This window comes from Quercus robur, chromosome 10, assembly GCF_932294415.1.
Source record: "Quercus robur chromosome 10, dhQueRobu3.1, whole genome shotgun sequence".
Classification (NCBI taxonomy): Eukaryota; Viridiplantae; Streptophyta; class Magnoliopsida; order Fagales; family Fagaceae; genus Quercus; species Quercus robur.
The window spans coordinates 55,809,963-55,831,936 of record NC_065543.1 but is presented as its reverse complement, the minus strand read 5'-3'; the positions used below and the strand labels follow the sequence as shown (position 1 = coordinate 55,831,936).

The 21,974-nt window shown below is 36.4% G+C and overlaps 2 protein-coding genes across 2 annotated transcripts; both read left to right on the top strand.

The window, feature by feature from the left end:
* Positions 1–5,158: 5,158 nt before the first annotated feature.
* LOC126702108 (cytochrome P450 CYP72A219-like) lies at positions 5,159–9,705 on the top strand. Its single transcript, XM_050400732.1, has 5 exons — positions 5,159–5,485; positions 5,905–6,122; positions 7,509–7,753; positions 8,370–8,748; positions 9,149–9,705. Exons 1-5 carry the CDS (start codon positions 5,209–5,211, stop codon positions 9,572–9,574), a joined length of 1,545 nt encoding a protein of 514 aa, XP_050256689.1. The 5' UTR covers positions 5,159–5,208; the 3' UTR covers positions 9,575–9,705.
* Positions 9,706–18,482: 8,777 nt separating this feature from the next.
* LOC126702113 (uncharacterized) lies at positions 18,483–19,371 on the top strand. Its single transcript, XM_050400738.1, has 2 exons — positions 18,483–18,617; positions 18,698–19,371. Exons 1-2 carry the CDS (start codon positions 18,558–18,560, stop codon positions 19,211–19,213), a joined length of 576 nt encoding a protein of 191 aa, XP_050256695.1. The 5' UTR covers positions 18,483–18,557; the 3' UTR covers positions 19,214–19,371.
* The last annotated feature ends 2,603 nt before the right edge of the window (positions 19,372–21,974 follow it).

Genomic DNA, 21,974 nt, shown 5'->3' with positions numbered 1-21,974 from the left:
CCTTGTAATGGCCAAATCACACTGTACTTGCACATGTAACAAAAGTAGCAAAGAATATTGCGTGTTGTGCGTGAAAAACCTCGCAAGATTGCATAAGTGTCTACATGTTTTGATACAAATGTAGCAGACCCCTAAATGCTCTTTTAATTGCTTTCGGAGCATCATGAAGATTCATATATATGTCTGATTGAACCTGAGGATCCGGCGATGGCTTGATGGAATTCTCGTTTATGGAGAATTGACTCAAATGCAATTTACATTTTAGCCCCAAAAAAAAAAATTATCACTCTAACTGACTCACTGAATGCATTGGTCATTTTGTTGACCCTCAAAGTTATCAGTATTGGTATTAACTAATATACCAAATATATTAGGCATCTAGAACAAATGGATTGCCCATTTAATTTTGATGTACAACCTTGTGCTGAATCAATCTTTTGTGCTTTTTTTAATCATTTTTCTTTCTTTCCATACTACAAGTTTTAATTGTTCAATTAAATGCTATAATAATACTTAAATGTATTAATTAATAGATACATGGACCCTTCCATAAAAAAATAAAAAGATTTTAACCAAAAAAATATAAAGTATAAACAAAGAAAAGAGAATACCAAGAATTTACGTGGTTCAGTTTGGCCTACGTCCATGGGTGGCAACAACAAGAAATTTCACTAACAAATTTGGAGAATACAAAATGATGTAGAGACATTCTCACAAAACTCAAACCCCTATACACCCAAAATTATTCTCTCTCAAAGACAAAGTTTACTACCTCCAAAAAATGTTTGGGATTGAATACAAAATTTGAGGCTAAACCTAAAATAAGTAGAAGATTTCCCTTCTCTGGAATTCTTGCACAACACTCATTAAAGTGGTCTCTCACTATGACCTTTTGCCACACCTTTTTGTATCACCCAACTTTTTAGACTCGCCACACAAATCAAACAAGAGAGCAACATATATATATTTGACTAAAAGAGAATACAAATCATCTGTATCATTTTTTTTTTCTACCAATTTTCCATCATTTTTTTTTTTTGTCCACCAATTATGATATCTCTTTTTTTCCATTTTAAAATTTAGTTATTTTATAAGGAACGTAAAAAAGAATACATGGTAAGAATTAGTTTTCAATCAATAGAAGAAACCAAAGTAACAAAGGAGAATATGTTGTTATGCACCAAAAGATATGCGATTAAAGCATGAATGACAAAAGTAACACATCTCCATTGTAGCTTGAATTTAATCAAACCACCTAAATGAAAAATCCTTCTACGCCTCCATCAAAGTCTCCATAAATTATCTCAAATTGCAACCCAAATCAATTCAAAATATGAATATAAGGAAAAATCTAACAATCTTCACCATAATTAAAATTCCACCATGCAATCTTTCAAACAAGTCAAAGAAAGAATTTCTAAAATTCTCCTACACCTCCATCAAAGTCTCTATGGATTATCTCAAATTGCAACCCAAATCAATACAAAATATGAATATAAGGAAAATTCTAATAATCTTCACCGTAACTAAAATTCCACCAAGCAATCTTCCAAACAAGTCAAAGAAAGAATTTCTCCTTAATCCGAAAATGAAGAATTACAAATTGCACCAAGCTTTTCAAAAATTATCGACAATGAAGAGATTTTGTAGATCACCAAATGTAATCAAAATCCTCCCTGCCTTCTAGAGACTACTCTCAAGCCACGATTACTTAAGGTGCCAAATCAAAACGAAGCCCAACCAAAAGACCAAAGTGCAAATCATCTCAAGCTACTTACAAATATGCCAATAGGTGCCAAATGCATCCAAAAATAGTGTCAAAACCAATTAGAGCCCAACCAAATGAACAAAAGGCATATAATCCCAAGCAAACTCCAAATAAAACCTTTCTGAACTTATAGTTTATTTAGTATCCACCTCTTTATTCCCCCCCCCCCCCCTTCCCCACACACACACACACAAAAAAATCAATTTACCACGAATGCTTCTTGATGCAATAAGATAAAAACCAATTGTCCAAAACCAATCAAACAAACAATCCTATTAACGAAGAACTCCAAAAGACCAATGCATGAATACCACAACCAAACCTATAATAAATTTCTAGCTACAATCTCATGACTAGTATAACCAGAAGTAAGATCTTTTGAGCTCCTACCATGTCATTCCCATAGAAGAAAGTTTCCCTGCATATTAATTCAATACTGATTGGAAAAAAAAAAATAAAATAAAATAAAATAAAAAACAAAACAAAACAAAACAAAACAAAACAAAGAAAAAACAAAAAAAAAAAAACCAAAAAAAAAAAAAAAAAAAAAAACAAAAAAAAAAATGCTTGCTTCTATTCAAGGCAAGGGTGAAGATACCTGTGGCAATAGCAAATGAGGTCTCTTAAGAAGAACTAATTCTCTAAAACTTGATAACCTTATACAAATGTGTAGTGCCAATGAGGAAGACCTTCAAAATAGTGAAAAGAGCAATTTCTAAAATCTTAACTATATATATATATATATATATTTTTTTTTTTTGGTACACATGAGGCGAATCTAGGAGAATATATAATACAATCCAGTATGAATCTTTTCACAAAATTGGGGTGACCTCATGTAATCATGTGGATATAATCAGCAAAAAGTAAGCATCCATTTTTTCCCCTTCTCACCCTCTAACTTCTCGACATCTCACATAGAAATAATCTCAGATATAAAAAAATAAATAAATAAATAAATTCAATTAGAAATATAAATAAAATATACGGAGCTCAATGAACACACCATGATAAGTTTGAAAACAATGTTCAAATTGACCTTAACCAGTTTGGTTTCCCACACTTTAAGAGCTTTTGACTGAAAACATAAAGTAGAAGAAAGCAAGAAAGAACTCAGCTTCCTTTAAGCTTGAGGCGCTTAGGCGGGCTTGGATAGGTCTAGAGATGGAGGCTTGGACAGGTTGAAGATGGTGTTCTTGCAGTACTAGATGAACATTAAAGCGGCCAAAGATTGGCGCTAGGCATCACAATAGAGTAGAGATTCGAGCTCAATCCCGACAACTGCAGAGGAAATGAACAATCATGCAAAATTGTGGTTTTTTAAGTTTTAGCTTTATAAGTATTTAAAACTATACACGAGGATCGAATGCACACAAATAAGATAGCATACTTGAGAATATATAAACACTTGTGAAGCTTAAATCAGATTTTCAAGACCAACAAGCTCTCTTAATGTGATCGTGCCTAAAGGCTTTGTGAATGGGGATTTCAAAGTTGATAGCTTCTAATAAACTTGCTGCATGGTCGGACGAGAATGTGGATTGGTGTGCAAGCATGCCAATGCTATCTTTGCCACTAAAACCACCTTCTCGGCAACTTGCCCTGTAGGCAACGCAAGCCATTGATCCAATACATCTTCTAATAGCACATCATAGGAAGATGATGCAAATGAGGTTGATAGAAATGATGAGATCAAATCACCCAGATGCCTTCCCATAATTACTTCTAATGTGACTACTCCAAAACTATAAACGTCACACTTTTCACTTACTTCCATTGTGTAAACATGTTTTGAAAGTAAAAGATCAGAGTTTTACTATTCTTTCATATTATAGAAGCAAGTTTTTAATAACATTTCTATTCATATAGTAAATTCCTTTGGAATTAGGTGGAGGGGGCAACTAAAGGAATGGAATTCTACTAAAATTTTGAATGTCAAATAAGAAAAAGGGAATTCTTTTTCTTAGAGAGAGAGAAGGGGTGGGGTTACCTATCTATTATGTCATCTTAAAAAAATTTCCTTGAACGCATGAGTATCATAGGTAGTGCAAGCAAAATTTTGATTTAAATTATTCACCAAATAATTAAATCTAGTTTGAAAGAATTGACCGGTTGGAAAATGACGCTCACTCTATAAAATGTGATTCTTCAATAAGTACAAATTAGTTGGATGTATTTATGCACAATTACTATGTAAAAAAAATTAAAAATTAAAAATTAAAAATTAAAATCTCAACAATTGAAATTAAAAAGAACATTTTATTTATTGTAATAGTGATTATGACCCTAAACAAAGGAGGTAACCATGTAAATTATCAAAGATTAGTGGACAAATTTTATCTACAAAATTAGTTGTAGTCCAAGGCTACAACCTTACTCAATAAAATAAAGGCGAAAATACACTTTCGGTCCCTACATTTTGGGCCGATTCTCATTTTGGCCCGTATTTTGATTTGACTACTATTCTAGTCCGTAAAAACTAAAAATCAATTCTATTTTGGTCCCTACGATAAACCCACTTATAAAAAATGCATATGTGGTAAACAAAGTGCTCTGTTGGCAGGCTTTGCAATTAAAAAATAAATAATTGATCCTATGTGTCATTAGCCACACATCCATGTCATATCCACATTAGCAAAAAAATTCATTAGGCATTTAAATATTGCTATGTCAGCATTTTACTTTTTTTTTTAATTAATTATTTTAAAAGCCAAAAAACAATAATTAGTTAAAAAAAATAAATAAAAAAGCTAAACTTAGCTTATTTTCCTCATTCGCATTAGAGACAGACAAGCTTCCTTATTCGAAAAAGAGCTCTAGAAGTTCAGTCGGTGTTCACTCATCTCTTATTTAAGATATTTCGAAATTGAGAATCGTGAGACTCGCCCATGCTAGTAAAGGGGCATTCATCGGTATTTTGTTTAGGGATAAACCGTACAAAGGAAAGGATGAGATATAGCGTTAACTTCACTTGTTGGTATTCGTTGGGACGCATGGTTGGCTAAAAGTTCTAACTGCTCTAGTTGAGACTGCTGCTAGCTTCCCAGCTACTGGATCACTAAAAGCTATATATATATATATATTAAAATTCTTTCAATGGAGGTTTAACCACAATTACCAAAATTGTTGAAATATTTCGTCCAAACTTATGCATCGCACGTATATTAATCCATACTGTTGGGTTTGGAAACTCTCCCTTCCTAAAGTGAAAGCTGATGAGAATGAAAGAAAGATTGGAATGAGTTGGAGTTGGACCAAATCACTGACACACACACACACATATATATATATATACAAAAGTTTGGACGAAATATTTCAACAATTTTGGTAATTGTGGTTAAACCTCCATTCAAAGACTTAATATATATATATCGTCCATTCTTATCTCTTCTTCACTTTCTTATACCTCTAGCTCTCTCTCTACAAAGAAAAAAATAAAAATGGAAATTTCTCTGGACAAAGTTGCCACCTCCGTTCTTTTTGTTATAATGACAACGTTGTCATACATGATTCTGAATTGGGTGTGGTTAAGACCAAAATATTTAGAGAGGTGCTTGAGAAAGCAAGGTCTTGTAGGCAATTCCTATAGACTTTTCTTCGGGGACACGAAGGATGGCTCTATGATGATAAAGCAAGCTTGTTCTAAACCCATAGAACTCTCTGATGATATTGTGCCACGTGTACTCCCCTTTGAACATCACACAGTGAAGCATTATGGTATGTATGTCTACAATAAACTTAATTACCAAAAGATTTTGTTGCAGCAAACACAAATTACATCTCACTCATTTCCATAGCAATAAAGTATGTATGGTTGTTTTAAGTCCTGTAACTTCTGTTTAAAAGCTTCCAACTATGAATTAGCTTATGCCCAAAATCTTAAATCTGAACCAGAAAAACTAGACCGATTGACTAAACTATAAACAAGAATCTAAATTGGTAGCGGTGGAGCCAAAATTTTCTTAGGTAAAGCCAGTGTTACTACTTCTAATTTAAACACACAGCTAAAATTATTTTTTGCCAATTAGTAATAGTTAATAAGAAACTCTCACTTGAGATTTGTTATGAAAATGATATAGACATAATATTTTCTAAAAAATATTGGATTTTCTTCTAACCTTCGTGAACAAATGCAGGCAAGAATTCTTTTACATGGCTTGGCCCAAGACCCCGTATTAACATTATGAGCCCTGAACAAATCAAAGATGTTTTCACCAAGATGGGTGACTTTCAGAAGCCCAAAACAAATCCAATTACTAGATTGCTTGCAATGGGAATAATAAACTACGAGGGTGAGAAATGGGCTAAACACAGAAAGATTATCAACCCTGCTTTCCATTTAGAGAAGTTGAAGGTTATATATTACATTTCTTATCCTTTTAAATCCATGTGGAAATCAATAGTTGTGTCCAGATTATATTATTGTTATGTCTTGAGTAAAAACTGTTGAACCTTAGTTTGGAGCAGCATGATTTATCTTTAAAGTGATATTGTACAAATCACCAAGTTTAACACAAAAACACTTTTGTACTGAACTCCATAGCCAAGTTTCAAATGTCCGTCTAGCACATGTTTGTGATCAAAAAACTTATAGGCACAATACAATAATCACAATAGGGAATTGTTTGCATTTTGGTTATCAATAATGTTATAGACACAAAATATTTTACATAATTTTTTACAAACTAATGATGTGGTGAGTGATTATTTGTATGTGAAAAGATGACGTTAGTAATGGACCTAGACGAGAACCAGTAAGAATTTGCCACATAAAAAATTTGTAAAAATGTTGTGAAATAATTTGTGATTGTAGCAGTACCCATAACTTAAAAGTGACAATATTTTTTGAGATGGGTAGTTAATGGGCGGAGTAGGGTTCAAACTACATACACTAGGCACCACAAAGAATATAATTATTGCTAGATACTAACTTTGATTAATTAATTCAAAGTCATTATAGAAAATATTACCTTTGATCTATTGCTTAAAATATGATTGACCGAAAATATTGTGTGCAAATAAGATTCTAAGTACATTCAAACACATCAGTAATGCTAGTATAGCAAATAATATTATATGTCCATTTTCTTCTCTTTAAAAAAAAAAAAAAAAAACTATATGCCTATTCAAACTTTTAAATATGAATAATATCAATTAAATTTAAACTTAGATTCTCGTTTGCTCCAATGGGAAAAGTTTGACTCCTACCTACACCGAAAATTTTTTTTTTTTAATAGTATCTTGTTTTAAAAGTAAAGAATAATTATCATAGGGTAGATGCTACAAATTTTTAATTCTATCTCAATAAAAAAAATTAACTTAAAAACATCTATAGCAATCAAAGTAAAAAAGAAAAAAGAAATTGTTATAAAGAATTTAACTACTCTGAATTCATTATATAAATGAAAGGGTAATTCTTTGTTGGCAATTTGACATATATTTCAAACTGTATGTGTATTATAAGCTTAGTTGGGATTCTATCAAAAACAATATAGAGTAATAATATAGACATAACATTTTTTTACTGTTATTGAAGTCGTAAATTGTTAGTAATTTTTCTCTTAAAAAAATGGTTATTGATTTTCATATGGGCTATATATCATTAGTAACTTGTCATTTGCAACAGCTGTGAAAATATTTGCGCAGAAACTTACGTCTGGAGATTTGTTGAACAATATAATGCCAATAATCTTGTTTCTATTTATTATAGTTTAAACAATTTACATTGTGATTGCTACAGCTTATGTTACCTGCATTTTATCAAAGTAGCATTGATATGATTAGCCAGTGGGAGAGGTTGACCTCTGAAAATGGATCCTGTGAGTTAGACATATGGCCTTATCTTGAAAACATGTCAAGCGATGTGATTTCAAGAACAGCATTTGGAAGTAGCTATAAAGAAGGAAGAAGAATATTTGAACTTCAAAAAGAGCAAGCACAACTCTTTGTAAAAGTATCACAATCTGTATACTTTCCTGGACTAAGGTAGTGATTAAACATTCAACTCTAAAATTTAGTCAAGTTTGGTTCCTTACCCCCCCACCCCCAAAAAAAAAAGAAGTCAAATTTGATTTTTATTGAGATAGGATTAACCAATTACAATTCAATTTATTGAAATTCTATTGTATCTATTAAAAATATATATGCTAATTTTTTTTTTAATAGGAATGTACTACTTTTTAATATAACAAGATTTCAATGAATTTCAACAATTGCTTGGCTCACCTTCCAAATAAAATTCTCATGCATCTGAAGTCCAATCGCTGTTTTAAAAATCTGTAAGGTCAAAAAATTGATTTTGGCCCCAATTCCCAGTTTAACTCGGTTTTGACAAATTTTGGGTAATTTTACCAGATCGGATTGGTTCCGGTTCCTAGTTGAATCAGTCGGTCCTGTTCGGTTTTTAAAACCATGTCTCCAATGAAAACAAAATTCCAAATTTTATTGTTTATTCAGAAACGAAATTGGTTATAACCTACTTTTCTGAACATCTCATCAAACACAAAAATTAATAGAGATCATCACATTATAATTAATACAATTTCCGTTTCTGTGCCTTCAATCTTCTCAATTTACTAATAGCTAATATTTATGCATGCAGGTTTTTACCGACTAAGACACACAGGAGGATGAAGGAAATTGCAAGAGAAGTACAAGACTTACTAATGGGAATCATTAACAAAAGGGAGAAGGCATGCAATGGCAAAAATGACGACTTATTAGGCATACTAATGGAATCAAATTCTAGAGAGATTAAGGAATTTGGTAATAAGAAGAGTGCCGGAATGAGTATTATGGATGTAATTGAGGAATGTAAGCTTTTCTACCTTGCCGGGGAAGAGACAACCTCAGTTTTACTTGTTTGGACAATGGTTTTGTTGAGTAAGTATCCAAATTGGCAAGCTCGTGCAAGAGAAGAGGTTTTGCAAGTCTTTGGTAAGAACAAACCTGACTTTGATGGGTTAAATCGCCTTAAAATTGTAAGTATTCCCTAAAGATTCTAATTTTTCTTTATTTTCCTATAAAATTTATATGTAATGTCTTTTGAAGATGAAATATTCACATCCATGAATATTCATGTTAATATTAGTTAATTGATTGAGTAAAAGCCATTTTCTATTGAGCTCGTCATAGTTAGCATACTCATTTTTTGTTAGAGTTGGCACTTGGTAGTATAGACTATAGACCACTAATTTGAGTGCAAACCTCAAATTTGATTAGGTTTTTAGATCGAGTAACAAATTTTGTTTCAAATTTTATCTGTCATAAATGAGCTTCAAAATCGAATACTCTTCAAGAGGAAAATTTAATGAACTTATTTTATTTTACAAAATTTTTTAAGAAATACACTTTCGTAATATTTGGTTGTCCATGGCGTAGGTAACCATGATATTCAATGAGACTCTAAGGTTGTACCCACCAGCAGCTTTGCTACCTCGAAGGGTTCACAAGGAAACCAAGCTAGGAAATATGATTATACCAGCTGGAGTGGAGATTGCTCTACCAATAATCCTCGTCCACCATGATTATGAACTGTGGGGTGAGAATGCAAAACAGTTTAACCCGGAGAGATTTTCAGAAGGCATTTCAAAGGCAACAAAGGGCCAAGTATCATTCATCCCATTCGGTGGGGGTCCGAGGATATGTGTTGGTCAAAACTTTGCTCTAGTAGAGACCAAGATGGCTTTGTCACTCATTTTGCAGAACTTCTCATTTGAGATGTCCTCATCCTATGCTCATGCTCCTTGCTCAATCATAACTCTTCAACCTCAATTTGGCGCTCACATTATATTACATAAGATATAGTACCACAAAGTTGTTCCAATTAAGCAAGATCTATCACCATCGTGCCCCATGGCTTATTTGGTGTTCTATTTATTATTTAGTGATTAAAATCTCATTTTCTAAAGAACAAGAGAGAACATATTATGATTTCCTCTCTATTATATTATGTTTTTGTTTCTACATCCATTATTGCATTAATTGAAGGAAACAATGTTGAATAATGTTAAAAATATATATAATTAGAAATATACATCATTATTATTGGTAAATTTTCTTTTTTAGAGTATAATGTTAATTTTTTAATCCTACCCAAATTAAAAACCCTTTTACCGATTATAAGATCTCGATTTTAACAAATTTTTTGCAAAGGCTAGAGTATATGATGCTAGTAGAAAATTAATGAATTTTCCTTAAGCGTTCTAAAGTTGAAATATTACACCTAGGGAGATAAAAATTCCATTAATCTCTTTGGACTCAGCCAAAAAACTAAGGAAAAAAGGGGAAGAAAATGAATTCTTCAAACTAAAGCAATTTATTTAAGAAATGCCAACCAAATTTTCTAAGCACCCTTTTGCAAATCAACCACCTTCTTCCACAGCTCTCGGCTCGATATCTCGTCCCACCATCTCCCCACATTTTCTCTCGAAGTGAATGAATTGCCCTTATTAGTGTCACTGACCAAGTACTGAGTGTTGGGCAAGTGTGAAAGATCTGCCAAATAAAATTCATCACTAACCAAGAACCGAGCCTCCTTGAGCCTCTTTTCATAGATGTCAAGCACTTTCGACAGCTTCTCTTCATTCTGCCTGAAAACTACTATGTCTTGCTTGATATTCATTCGAGGCACAAATGCAAGTTGAAACAACTATTGGGTCCCAAATAATATTATTACGAATATAAGCAATCCAAAATAACAATTACATACAGGAACACAAAATTTACATGGAAAACCCTTTATCTTTGAAGGGAAAAACCACGAGACAAACTCCGAATAATTTCACTATGATAAAATCAATTACAATAATTTTTGTGTATGTCTCTCAGCTAAAGAAAATCTATTTTATTTTTCTTTGCTTTCACACACACACACTAATTATCTCTTTCAACGGTGGCAAACTTTTGCTCTCTCCTTTTTCTTTTTTTTCTCCATGCACAGCTCTCTCTTAGCTGTCTTCTTTTTCTTTAAGCGGCTCCCTCTTGGCTGCTCTCTCTTCTTTTTCTTTCTTGTGCGGCTTCCTCTTTCTTTACTCTTGCACATACTCTCTTTGTGTCTTCCCAAAGGTGGCAGTACCTTGCTCTCTCCTTCCTCTTCATGACTAGTATTGAAGTCATGCAAATCTGTCAAAGAAACAAGTAAAGATGGGAAGTTCATTAAAGCTGGACAGATTCCCAACAAATATCTCGACAAATGTATCTATCGAGGTCTCAACAGATAGCTCGACAACTGTATCTATCAAGAATTACGAAATTTAGATTTCCAGATTTGATTTTCGGCCCATGCTGACATGTATGTATAGGGTTTCTTTTCTCACAACCCTAGATATATATAAGGTTTATTTTAAAGGCCGTCACACATGAGAATACAAGGGGAACACATGCAAAAAGTGACCGAATGTCTTATTGTCTCTGAAAGAAGCTACTGTGTCTTTACGCCTTAGGGTTTTGTAACCAAGTGCTTCTTGATCTTCATTGTTAATGAAGTGAAGAACTTTGCAGCCAACAATCATCCTCAAGTTGGTGTGTTAGTCATGTACTGGGATCCGTGCAAAAAGGGTGGCGTTCATATATTGAAGATTTCAGAGGTTCTGAAGTAGTAGAAGGTTTCTGCTCTAAGTTCATCTACGAGAATTGTAGAGGCTAGGGACAAAAGTTTTGTACTAGATCTAAAACTTCTCTTTACTATAATGAATTGCTTTTCTAGAAGGTTTCCCCCCAAGTTTTTTACTGTGAAACTAGTTTGTTTCGTTGGTTTTCCTAGGTTATCATATCTTCCCTTATTTAATTTTTCGTTGTGCATGATATTGATGTTTGTTTGTGAAAGTTCAAAAACGTGTACAAAACACCTTTGAACGTTTAGACCCCCAAAATACAACTTAACCAATTCAAGCAATATGTCAAACAACTAGTGTGCGGAAACTTAACATATGCTATAATATGAAATTGGTTAAAAACTATCTAAGCCATAACAAAATAAAACCACAGCAGATAATAAAAAGGCAAAGATAGAGAGGAAGGAAGATGCAAACACAAAGACAACACGCGATGTGTTATCGAAGAGGAAACCGAAGTCCTCGGCGAAAAACCTCTCCGCCGCCCACCAAGCGGTAATCAATCCACTAGAAAATACAGTTGGGATACAAGGACAGCAATAGACCCTCCAAGCCTAATCTACCCAGTGCACCTAAGCCCTCCAAGCTTCTTGCTCCAACGAGGTTGCGCCGAACCTTTTTCTTTTCTAGCTTCCCGGATTCCGCTACTAGACCGTAGCATCAACCAATGAAGATTGGTTCCTTCCTAACTGCTTCCCAGAAATCCAAACAACTGTCTCACAGTGATGATGATGGTGAGAACCAGGTTTGGTATAATGCCTCTCAAGGATTTGACAATGGAGAGGAAGAGAGTAGGGGAATTTGAAGAGACTCTAAGGTATAGATTGTGGGTGAAAAATCTTGTTTTTCTTTAGGGTTTCTCTCTCAAAATTCTCTCTGAAAGCTCTCTTACAATCGTGGGTAAAAGGGGTATTTATACTGGAGTGGGAGAGGAATGTGAAACGTCAGGTTTTACAAAACAGGGGTGGCTCGCGGCTTGACCTCGCGGCTTGACTAAGTCGCGAGATCCAGTCGCGAGTTAACCGTATGGCCAGTTGTCCTGTTTTGTCCTGTAGTGCTCCAGCTAGCATGACTGTTCATCTTCCAGCATGCTTGGCACGTGTGCTACTTCTGGCGGCTTGCAGCAGCAAGTCACCCGCGAGTCCCAGCCGCGAGTCTCTGTTTTCTTGCACACTCTTGAGCAATCTTCACTCTATCTCACTCACTACCCTTACAACAAACCCACCTATATACAGGGTTACTAAATGCTGAATTACAAGCAAATTTGGCACGGAATAAAGCCAATTAGATGGTTGAATAAATTCAACCTTACAGTTTGTTTTAACAAGGTTTATTCAAAATAAATCTAATTAACAACTTGGGTTTAAAACTTATTAATTCTAAAACTTGTTAGATCCAAACACACACGCACACTAAACAAGCCTAACCAATTTTATATTTCAAAAACAAGTCAAGACAATTTAGTGAGTATACATTAACACATGTATTCCTTGTAATGGCCAAATCACACTATACATGCACATGTAACAAAAGTAGCAAAGAATATTGCGTGTTGTGCGTGAAAAACCTCGCAAGATTGCATAAGTGTCTACATGTTTTGATACAAATGTAGCGGACCTCTAAATGCTCTTTTAATTGCATTCGGAGCATCGTGAAGATTCATATATATGTCTGATTGAACCTGAGGATCCGGCGACGGCTTGATGGAATTCTTGTTTATGGAGAATTGACTCAAATGCAATTTACATTTTAGCCCCAAAAAAAATTATCACTCTATCTAACTCACTGAATGCATTGGTTATTTTGTTGACCCTCAAAGTTATTAGTATTGGTATTAACTAATATACCAAATATATTAGGCATCTGGAACAAATGGATTGCCCATTTAATTTTGATGTACAACCTTGTGCTGAATCAATATTTTGTGCTTTTTTTAATCTTTTTTCTTTCTTTCCATACTACAAGTTTTAATTGTTCAATTAAATGCTATAATAATACTTAAATGTATTAATTAATAGATTCAAGGACCCTTCCATAAAAAAAATAAAAAGATTTTAACCAAAAAAATATAAAGTATAAACAAAGAAAAGAGAACACCAAGAATTTACATGGTTCAGTTTGGCCTACGTCCATGGGTGGCAACAACAACAAATTTCACTAACAAATTTGGAGAATACAAAATGATGTAGAGACATTCTCACAAAACTCAAACCCCAATACACCCAAAATTATTCTCTCTCAAAGACAAAGTTTACTACCTTCAAAAAATGTTTGGGATTGAATACAAAATTTGAGGCTAAACCTAAAATAAGTAGAAGATTTCCCTTCTCTGGAATTCTTGCACAACACTCATTAAAGTGGTCTCTCACTATGACCTTTTGCCACACCTTTTTGTATCACCCAACTTGTTAGACTCGCCACACAAATCAAACAAGAGAGCAACATATATATATTTGACTAAGAGAGAATACAAATCATCTGTATCTTTTTTTTTTCCTACCAATTTTCCATCATTTTTTTTTTTTTTTGTTGTCCACCAATTATGATATGTCACATGTTCTCTTTTTTTCCATTTTAAAATTTAGTTATTTTATAAGGAACGTAAAAAAGAATACATGGTAAGAATTAGTTTTCAATCAATAGAAGAAACCAAAGTCAACAAAGGAGAATATGTTGTTATGCACCAAGAGATATGCGATTAAAGCATGAATGAAACAAAAGTGACACATCTCCATTGTAGCTTGAATTTAATCAAACGCCCCTCAATGAAAAATCCTTCTACGCCTCCATCAAAGTCTCCATAAATTATCTCAAATTGCAACCCAAATCAATTCAAAATATGAATATAAGGAAAAATCTAACAATCTTCACCATAATTAAAATTCCACCATGCAATCTTCCAAACAAGTCAAAGAAAGAATTTCTAAAATTCTCCTACACCTCCATCAAAGTCTCTATGGATTATCTCAAATTGCAACCCAAATCAATTCAAAATATGAATATAAGGAAAATTCTAATAATCTTCACCATAACTAAAATTCCACCAAGCAATCTTCCAAACAAGTCAAAGAAAGAATTTCTCCTTAATCTGAAAATGAAGAATTACAAATTGCACCAAGCTTTTCAAAAATTATCCACAATGAAGAGATTTTGTAGATCACCAAATGTAATCAAAATCCTCCCTGCCTTCTAGAGACTACTCTCAAGCCACGATTACTTAAGGTGCTAAATCAAAACGAAGCCCAACCAAAAGACCAAAGTGCAAATCATCTCAAGCTACTTCCAAATATGCCAATAGGTGCCAAATGCATCCAAAAATAGTGTCAAAACCAATTAGAGCCCAACCAAATGAACAAAAGGCATATAATCCCAAGCAAACTCCAAATAAAAACCTTTTCGAACTTATAGTTTATTTAGTATCCACCTCCTTATTCCCCCCCCCCCCCCCTTCCCAACACACACACACACAAAAATCAATTTACCACGAATGCTTCTTGATGCAATAAGATAAAAACCATTTGTCCAAAACCAATCAAACAAACAATTCTATTAACGAAGAGCTCCAAAAGACCAATGCATGAATACCACAACCAACCTATAATAAATTTCTAGCTACAATCTCATGACTAGTATAACCAGAAGTAAGATCTTTTGAGCTCCTACCATGTCATTCCCATAGAAGAAAGTTTCCCTGCATATTAATTCAATACTGATTGGAAAAAAAAAAAAAAAAAAAAAAAAAAAAAAAAAAAAAAAAAAAAAAAAACAACAACAACAAAAACAACAACAACAACAACAACAAAACAAAAAAAAACAAAAAAAAAACAAAACAAAAAAAACCAAAAAAAAAAAAAAAAAACAAACAAACAAACAAAAAAATGCTTGCTTCTATTCAAGGCAAGGGTGAAGATACCTGTGGCAATAGCAAATGAGGTCTCTTAAGAAGAACTAATTCTCTAAAACTTGATAACCTTATACAAATGTGTAGTGCCAATGAGGAAGACCTTCAAAATAGTGAAAAGAGCAATTTCTAAAATCTTAACTATATATATATATATATTTTGGTACACACGAGGCGAATCTAGGAGAATATATAATACAATCCAGTATGAATCTTTTCACAAAATTGGGGTGACCTCATGTAATCATGTGGATATAATCAGCAAAAAGTAAGCATCCATTTTTTCCCCTTCTCACCCTCTAACTTCTCGACATCTCACATAGAAATAATCTCAGATATAAAAAAATAAATAAATAAATAAATTCAATTAGAAATATAAATAAAATATAAGGAGCTCAATGAACACACCATGATAAGTTTGAAAACAATGTTCAAATTGACCTTAACCAGTTTGGTTTCCCACACTTTAAGAGCTTTTGACTGAAAACATAAAGTAGAAGAAAGCAAGAAAGAACTCAGCTTCCTTTAAGCTTGAGGCGCTTAGGCGGGCTTGGATAGGTCTAGAGATGGAGGCTTGGACAGGTTGAAGATGGTGTTCTTGCAGTACTAGATGAACATTGAAGCGGCCAAAGATTGGCGCTAGGCATCACAATAGAGTAGAGATTCGAGCTCAATCCCGACAACTGCAGAGGAAATGAACAATCATGCAAAATTGTGGTTTTTTAAGTTTTAGCTTTATAAGTTGATGATTCCTTGATTATCAGTGGGTTGACAAGACTTGAACGTAGATCTTTGGGGCTATCTCCTGTAATACAAAGAACACAGAATCAGAAGGGACCGGTGAGGACCGGCCAAAAATCCTCCGATGATCAAGTTAGTTACTTTGAACTCTCTGTAACGAAGAAGTATTCTCTTAAAAGTCAGAAAATGTCTGAATCCAATCTCACCCTTAATCGAAGAAGCCTTATATAGTGTGCGTGTGTGGAATGGTTATCTGTTTGGTAACCGTTCCCAGTGTCGAGGAGTCCGGAGAATTGGGAGTAACTTCCATAACCGCTGTGGAAGTTACCTAGGAACTCGTCCATTCATAGTAAGGATGGACGAGACCTTCATGAGGAACTCGTCCACTTTTAGTCCATCCATAGTAAGGATGGACGAGACCTTCATGACGATCTCGTCCACTTTTAGTGAAAGGTGGACGAGATCATCTTGGAAGGCTTGTCGTTCATAAATGACGAGTAGATCTCACGAGGTATTAAGCTCGTCCATATACGGACGAGGTTCGCTGGTATGCTTCCAATTTTCTCCGCCTATTGTAGCTTCTGTCGTTGGACGAGACATATGGACGAGTTACGGACTTGGGATTTTGTGACACCATCAGTTGCCCCCTCATCCATGTGAGTCGTCCAAAGGGTTAAACGTCCTTGGGCACAATTGGTTAATAATTACTGTGCCACATGTCCTTTTCTTATTAGAGACTGATTCCGTCGATTTATTTTTCCAAGGTAGATGCCACGTGTCGTTTCCGTATTGGTTGGGTCGTTTCGATTACCCAGGTCAGCATCCTATAAATAGTGGAATGCCTCCCTTAACCCTCCTCATTCCATAAATTTTCTTCCTTGACATCCCTCGTCTAGAGCCTCGTCTAGGAGTTCTCTGCGTCTAGAGTCTTCTTCCGTCTAGAGCCAGGTACTCTTCTTTTTCTCGTCTTTAGGTTTAAGTTTCTTGTTAGGGATGTCTGTTGCTTCCTCGTCTACTGATAGCCTTAATAAGGTTATAGACGAGTATTGTGATGATACTAGTGATAGGTCTAACTCTAGCAGTGCTAGTGATGAGAGTTGAGGAAGCACGGACGAGAACTACTCTTCTGGGGCCCCTGGGCTCCCTATTGAAGTCGTCCAAGAACAGCTTAGGAGAGCTTCTGGCTCTCAAGCTGGTTCTCCGTCCAATCCTTCGGACGAGGTAGAGACCGTCTTTAGTTGCGCTATAGGCGTCCATTCTAAGACGGACGAACAGAGGTTAGGTAACCTTAAATCCTGGTATCAAATCCCGGACGAGTTTAACCCTAGGTTACCCGTCCGTGGAGAGTGGTGTTGTGAGCCCCGTTTTGGAATAGGCGTCTATGAATCTTACTTTTTAGGTGGCCTTAGGTTTCCTTTAAATGCCTTCTCTAGGGAGTTATTAGTCAAGTTAGGTTTAGGTGTTTGTCAATTCAATCCTAATGCATGGAGATTAATTATCTCCATGCAAATTTTGTGGAGGGAAGTTTTTGGTGGGGACCGTCCTCTTACAGTGGATGAGTTCCTTTATTGTTACAAACCTTCTGCCATAAGTCAATCTGAAGGTTTTTATCAGTTTACCGCTAGGGGGAATGATTGTAGGTTGATCAAGTCCCTAGTTTCGTCTGATAGGAAGTGGAAGACGGAGTTCATTTTTCTTTCAGGCTTCTGGGCAGGGAACCCTGTGGACGTTGGCAGGGATCCCTTTCCCCCTTGCACTGGGGACCTAGGGAACCTTCGTCCAGAAGGTACGCCCCTTCCCCTTGTCTATTTTTATTCTTACTCCTATTGGTACATTTACAATTTCTAACCTCTATTTGTTCATTGTGTTGTAGCTGCCAAACGTCCGTCCTTGAGCAAATTTCACCGTGACCGCGTCCACAGGGCTCGTCTACACGCAGATAGGAGCTTCCATTCTCTTGTCACGCTTAGACGTCTAGCCAAGTGGGGTTTAGGTCCCGAGCCTTCAGACGAAGCTATAGCCCACGAAGTTACTGTGCGAAAAAGTAAGTTTTTAGCTATATTTCCTTTCCCTTTTCTTTTTTGTAAACATTTCTTAATTTGTCCATCTCGTCTTAGGAATGTCAACAATGAAGGAGAACAAAGGGAAGGAAATTGCTGGAGAAGGGAAGCGTCCTGAGGGTATGGCCCAGGATCGTCCTGAGGGTCAGACGCGTCCAACGACTGGGGACAAAAGAAAATTCTTGCCAAAGAATATTGACCTGGAAGGGCTCCCCAGTCGTAGAGATAAAAGGGTTAAGCAGGGCTCGTCCAAGGTGGTTAAGTCAAAACCTCCTCAGTCTCAGCCTGCCGTCTAGATAGTCGACGTGGACTCGTCCACTCCAGTTGAATCCACTCCGTCCAAGACTCCGCCCAGAACTCCTTTAGCCAAATCTACTACGCCTGGCCCGTCCCAGCCTTCTACGAACATTATTGAGAGCGAAGATCTGGCTTGGGAACGTTTCCAGACAGCCGTCAAGGACGAGGATATAAACATGTGCTATAACATGGGCTTGAAGGAGTTTGAACATTCAGGCGTCCATGACCTCTTCAAGGTATGCCAGTATCCCTCGTCCTTGTTCAGTTATTAATTTTTCCTCATTTAATCATTCTATGTTGTTTTCTCTATTCACAGGCCATGTCAAAGTTCATAGCAGCGTCTAGACAGGCAACGGAGCTGGACAAGACGAGAGTCTTGTTGGAGACAAGGATTCAGGAGGTGAACGCTGACTGTAAGAAATGGGCTGGGTTTGCTGAAAAAGCTAAGGACGAGGTCAAAGAGCGTAACAAGTTGATTGAGGAGCTAAGGACGGATGCATTGGAGAAGGAAATGCGCATTGATCACTTACAAAAGATGAACAATGAGTTGAATGCTCGTCTTTCCAAGGCAAGAGAGGACGCTGTGGCTGAGTTCAAGTCGTCCAAAGAGTATACAGACACTTTGGATCGCAATTATGCAGCTGGTTTTGAAGATTTCAGAATGGATGCTGTTGAAAACTTCCCTGAAGTTGACTTCAGCTCAATCAAGCTTAACCTTGCTGCTGCCACAAGCTCTCTCCTCCAGACCGGCTCTGATGACGTCAACGTGGAAGACGACGCCAGTACTCAGCCTCCTCAGGACGAGCCTGCTGAGAATGCTCCCCCTTCTTAGGACGAGACTTTAACCTTTGTAATTTTGCTTTTTCTTTCTTTTTGTAACCTTTGTGTTTGGTCCTTTGTTTTTGGACCTTCTTTATGTAACAAGAATACATTATACTCGTCCATGGTTTTAGGACGGGTTTTTTAAGTATACTATTTCTGCTTTTCAAACTAATCAAGGGTTTTTGGACGTAGGATGTCGACCTTTTGAATGAAGTTTTATTTTCTTTGCATGGACAAATGATTTCATTTTCTTTGCATGGACGAGTGATCTCATTTTCTTTGCATGGACGGATGTTGCTAAGCTATTTTACTCCTAGCTCGTCCATGTTGAGAATACATATTTTTCATGTAGTCTAACTCGTCTTAGCAGGTAGTATTTTTAATTAGCTTGATTCGTCTTAAGACTTGCAAACTAATTTTACATACCATCTACTTATTTTGCCAACTTTTTCTCTCGTCCAGAATTTGGATTGTTTCAGTTGGCTCTACCTCGTCCATGAGTTGGACGAGTATGGATGTGGTTTCTTCCTTTTATTCAAGAAAATTTAGACGTTACATCTCTGCGTCCAGAGATTTTGTTCGTCTTGGATTTTTCAACCCTCTTGAGGATTGAATTGGACGACAATGTCATGGAGAATTCACACAACATTTTGTACATAACATAAATATTGTTTACAGACAAGGCACATGCACAGTGATGCCTTTTTATTTAATAAATACATACTTCATGACTTCGTCCATAACCACAACACATCTATAAAAAGTAAATCATAGTTTCAAACTTCACACACAAACAATACCAAACATAGTAGTATCAAACAGCATCACTCATAATAGTACGCTAGTAGACAGATAAGACCCAGTCTCGTCCATAGGTTCACTCTTACTGGTAGTACCTCCTCAGGTGCTCCACATTCCAAGGATGTTCCAACTTTCTCCCGTCCAGGGCCTCCAGGTAGTAGGATCCTTGCCTTTTACAATTGATTACTTTATAGGGTCCTTCCTAGTTTGGGCCCAACTTCCCATGTGCTGGGTTCTTGGTTGACAAAGAGACCTTTCTCAGGACGAGATCTCCTATATTGAAACGCCTAGGCTTCACCATCGCATCATACTGCCTAGCCATGAGGTTCTTATACTTTACTGCCCTGTGTTCTGCGTTTGCCCTTACCTCGTCTATTAGATCGAGGTTCAGACGAAGCTGGTCCTCATTATCCTTGTCTTGATACATCATCACCCTGTGATTAGCCATATGTACTTCTGCAGGTATGACTGCATCGCTTCCATAGGCTAACTTGAAAGGGGTCTCCCCTGTAGGGGTCCTCACTGTGGTCCTGTATGCCCATAAAACTCCTGGTAATTCATCTGGCCATATTCCCTTTGCCCCCTCAAGCCGAGTCTTGATGATTTTCAACAAGGATCGGTTTGCAACTTCAGCCTGGCCGTTGGCTTGGGGGTGTGCAGGGGAGGAGTAATGGTTCTGAATTCCAAAGTGTAAGCAAAAGTCCTTGAAGAGTGCATTGTCAAATTGTCGTCCGTTGTCAGACACCAATAACTTTGGCACTCCAAATCTGCATACAATGTTCTTCCAGACGAAGTTTTTTACATTCTGCTGTGTGATATTTGCCAACGGTTCTGCCTCCACCCATTTGGTGAAGTAGTCGATGCCCACCACTAGAAACTTCATCTGCCTTATTCCCAAAGGGAAGGGACCCAAAATGTCTAGTCCCCATTGTGCAAAGGGCCACGGTGCCACCATTGGGGTGAGGTATTCCGATGGTTGTCTGGGGACGTTGCTAAATCGCTAGCATTGGTCGCAGACCTTAACGTATGCTTTAGCATCAGCTTGCATGTGCGGCCAGTAATACCCTGCACGGATGACCTTGTGGACAAGTGATCTGGCTCCTGAGTGATTGCCACATGCCCCTTCATGAACTTCTCTCAGCACGTAGTTTGCTTCGTCCGGAGTTAAGCATCTAAGGTAAGGCTGAGAGAAACCTCTCTTATATAGCACTTCATTCATAAGGACGTATCTAGCTGATCTCACCCTCACCTTTCTGGCCTCGTCCTTCTCTTCTGGTAATCGTCCATCCTTCAAGTATGATACAATTGGAGTCATCCAATTTTCTCTGTTATCCACCTGCTGTACTTCCTGGACATCGATACTTGGCATATATTGAACTTCATCTGACTTCTCTAATGATTCATCTGCTGAGGCCTCTTTTGCTATAGTATCAGCTTCCACGTTCTCCTCCCTTGGGATTTGAACGAAGTCAGCTTTTTCAAACCTTTTCACAAGGCGCATCACTCTACCAAGGTATTTCTTCATTCTTTCTTCCTTCGCTTCATACGTCCCATTCACTTGCCCCATGATTAGTTGGGAATCCCCCATGACACATATGGACTTGGCTTCTACGGACTTTGCCAATTCTAGCCCTTTGAGGAGGGCTTCATATTCGACTTCATTGTTAGTCGCTTGATACTGTAGACGGACTTTGTGTTTCAGTTTATCTCCCTCTGGGGATTGCAAGACCACACCAATTCCTCCTGCATGCCGTGTAGACGAACCATCCACGTGGACGATCCATCTTTCACTGTCTTCTGTCTCTCTATGACTTGGGGTAAACTCTGCAATAAAATCTGCTAGGGCTTGAGCTTTTATGACATGCCTTGGTTGATACCTGATATCGAACTCACTTAGCTCCACGGCCCACTGGATTAATCGTCCTGCAGCTTCCAGTCTATTCATTGCCTTTTTGAGAGGATAATCTGTC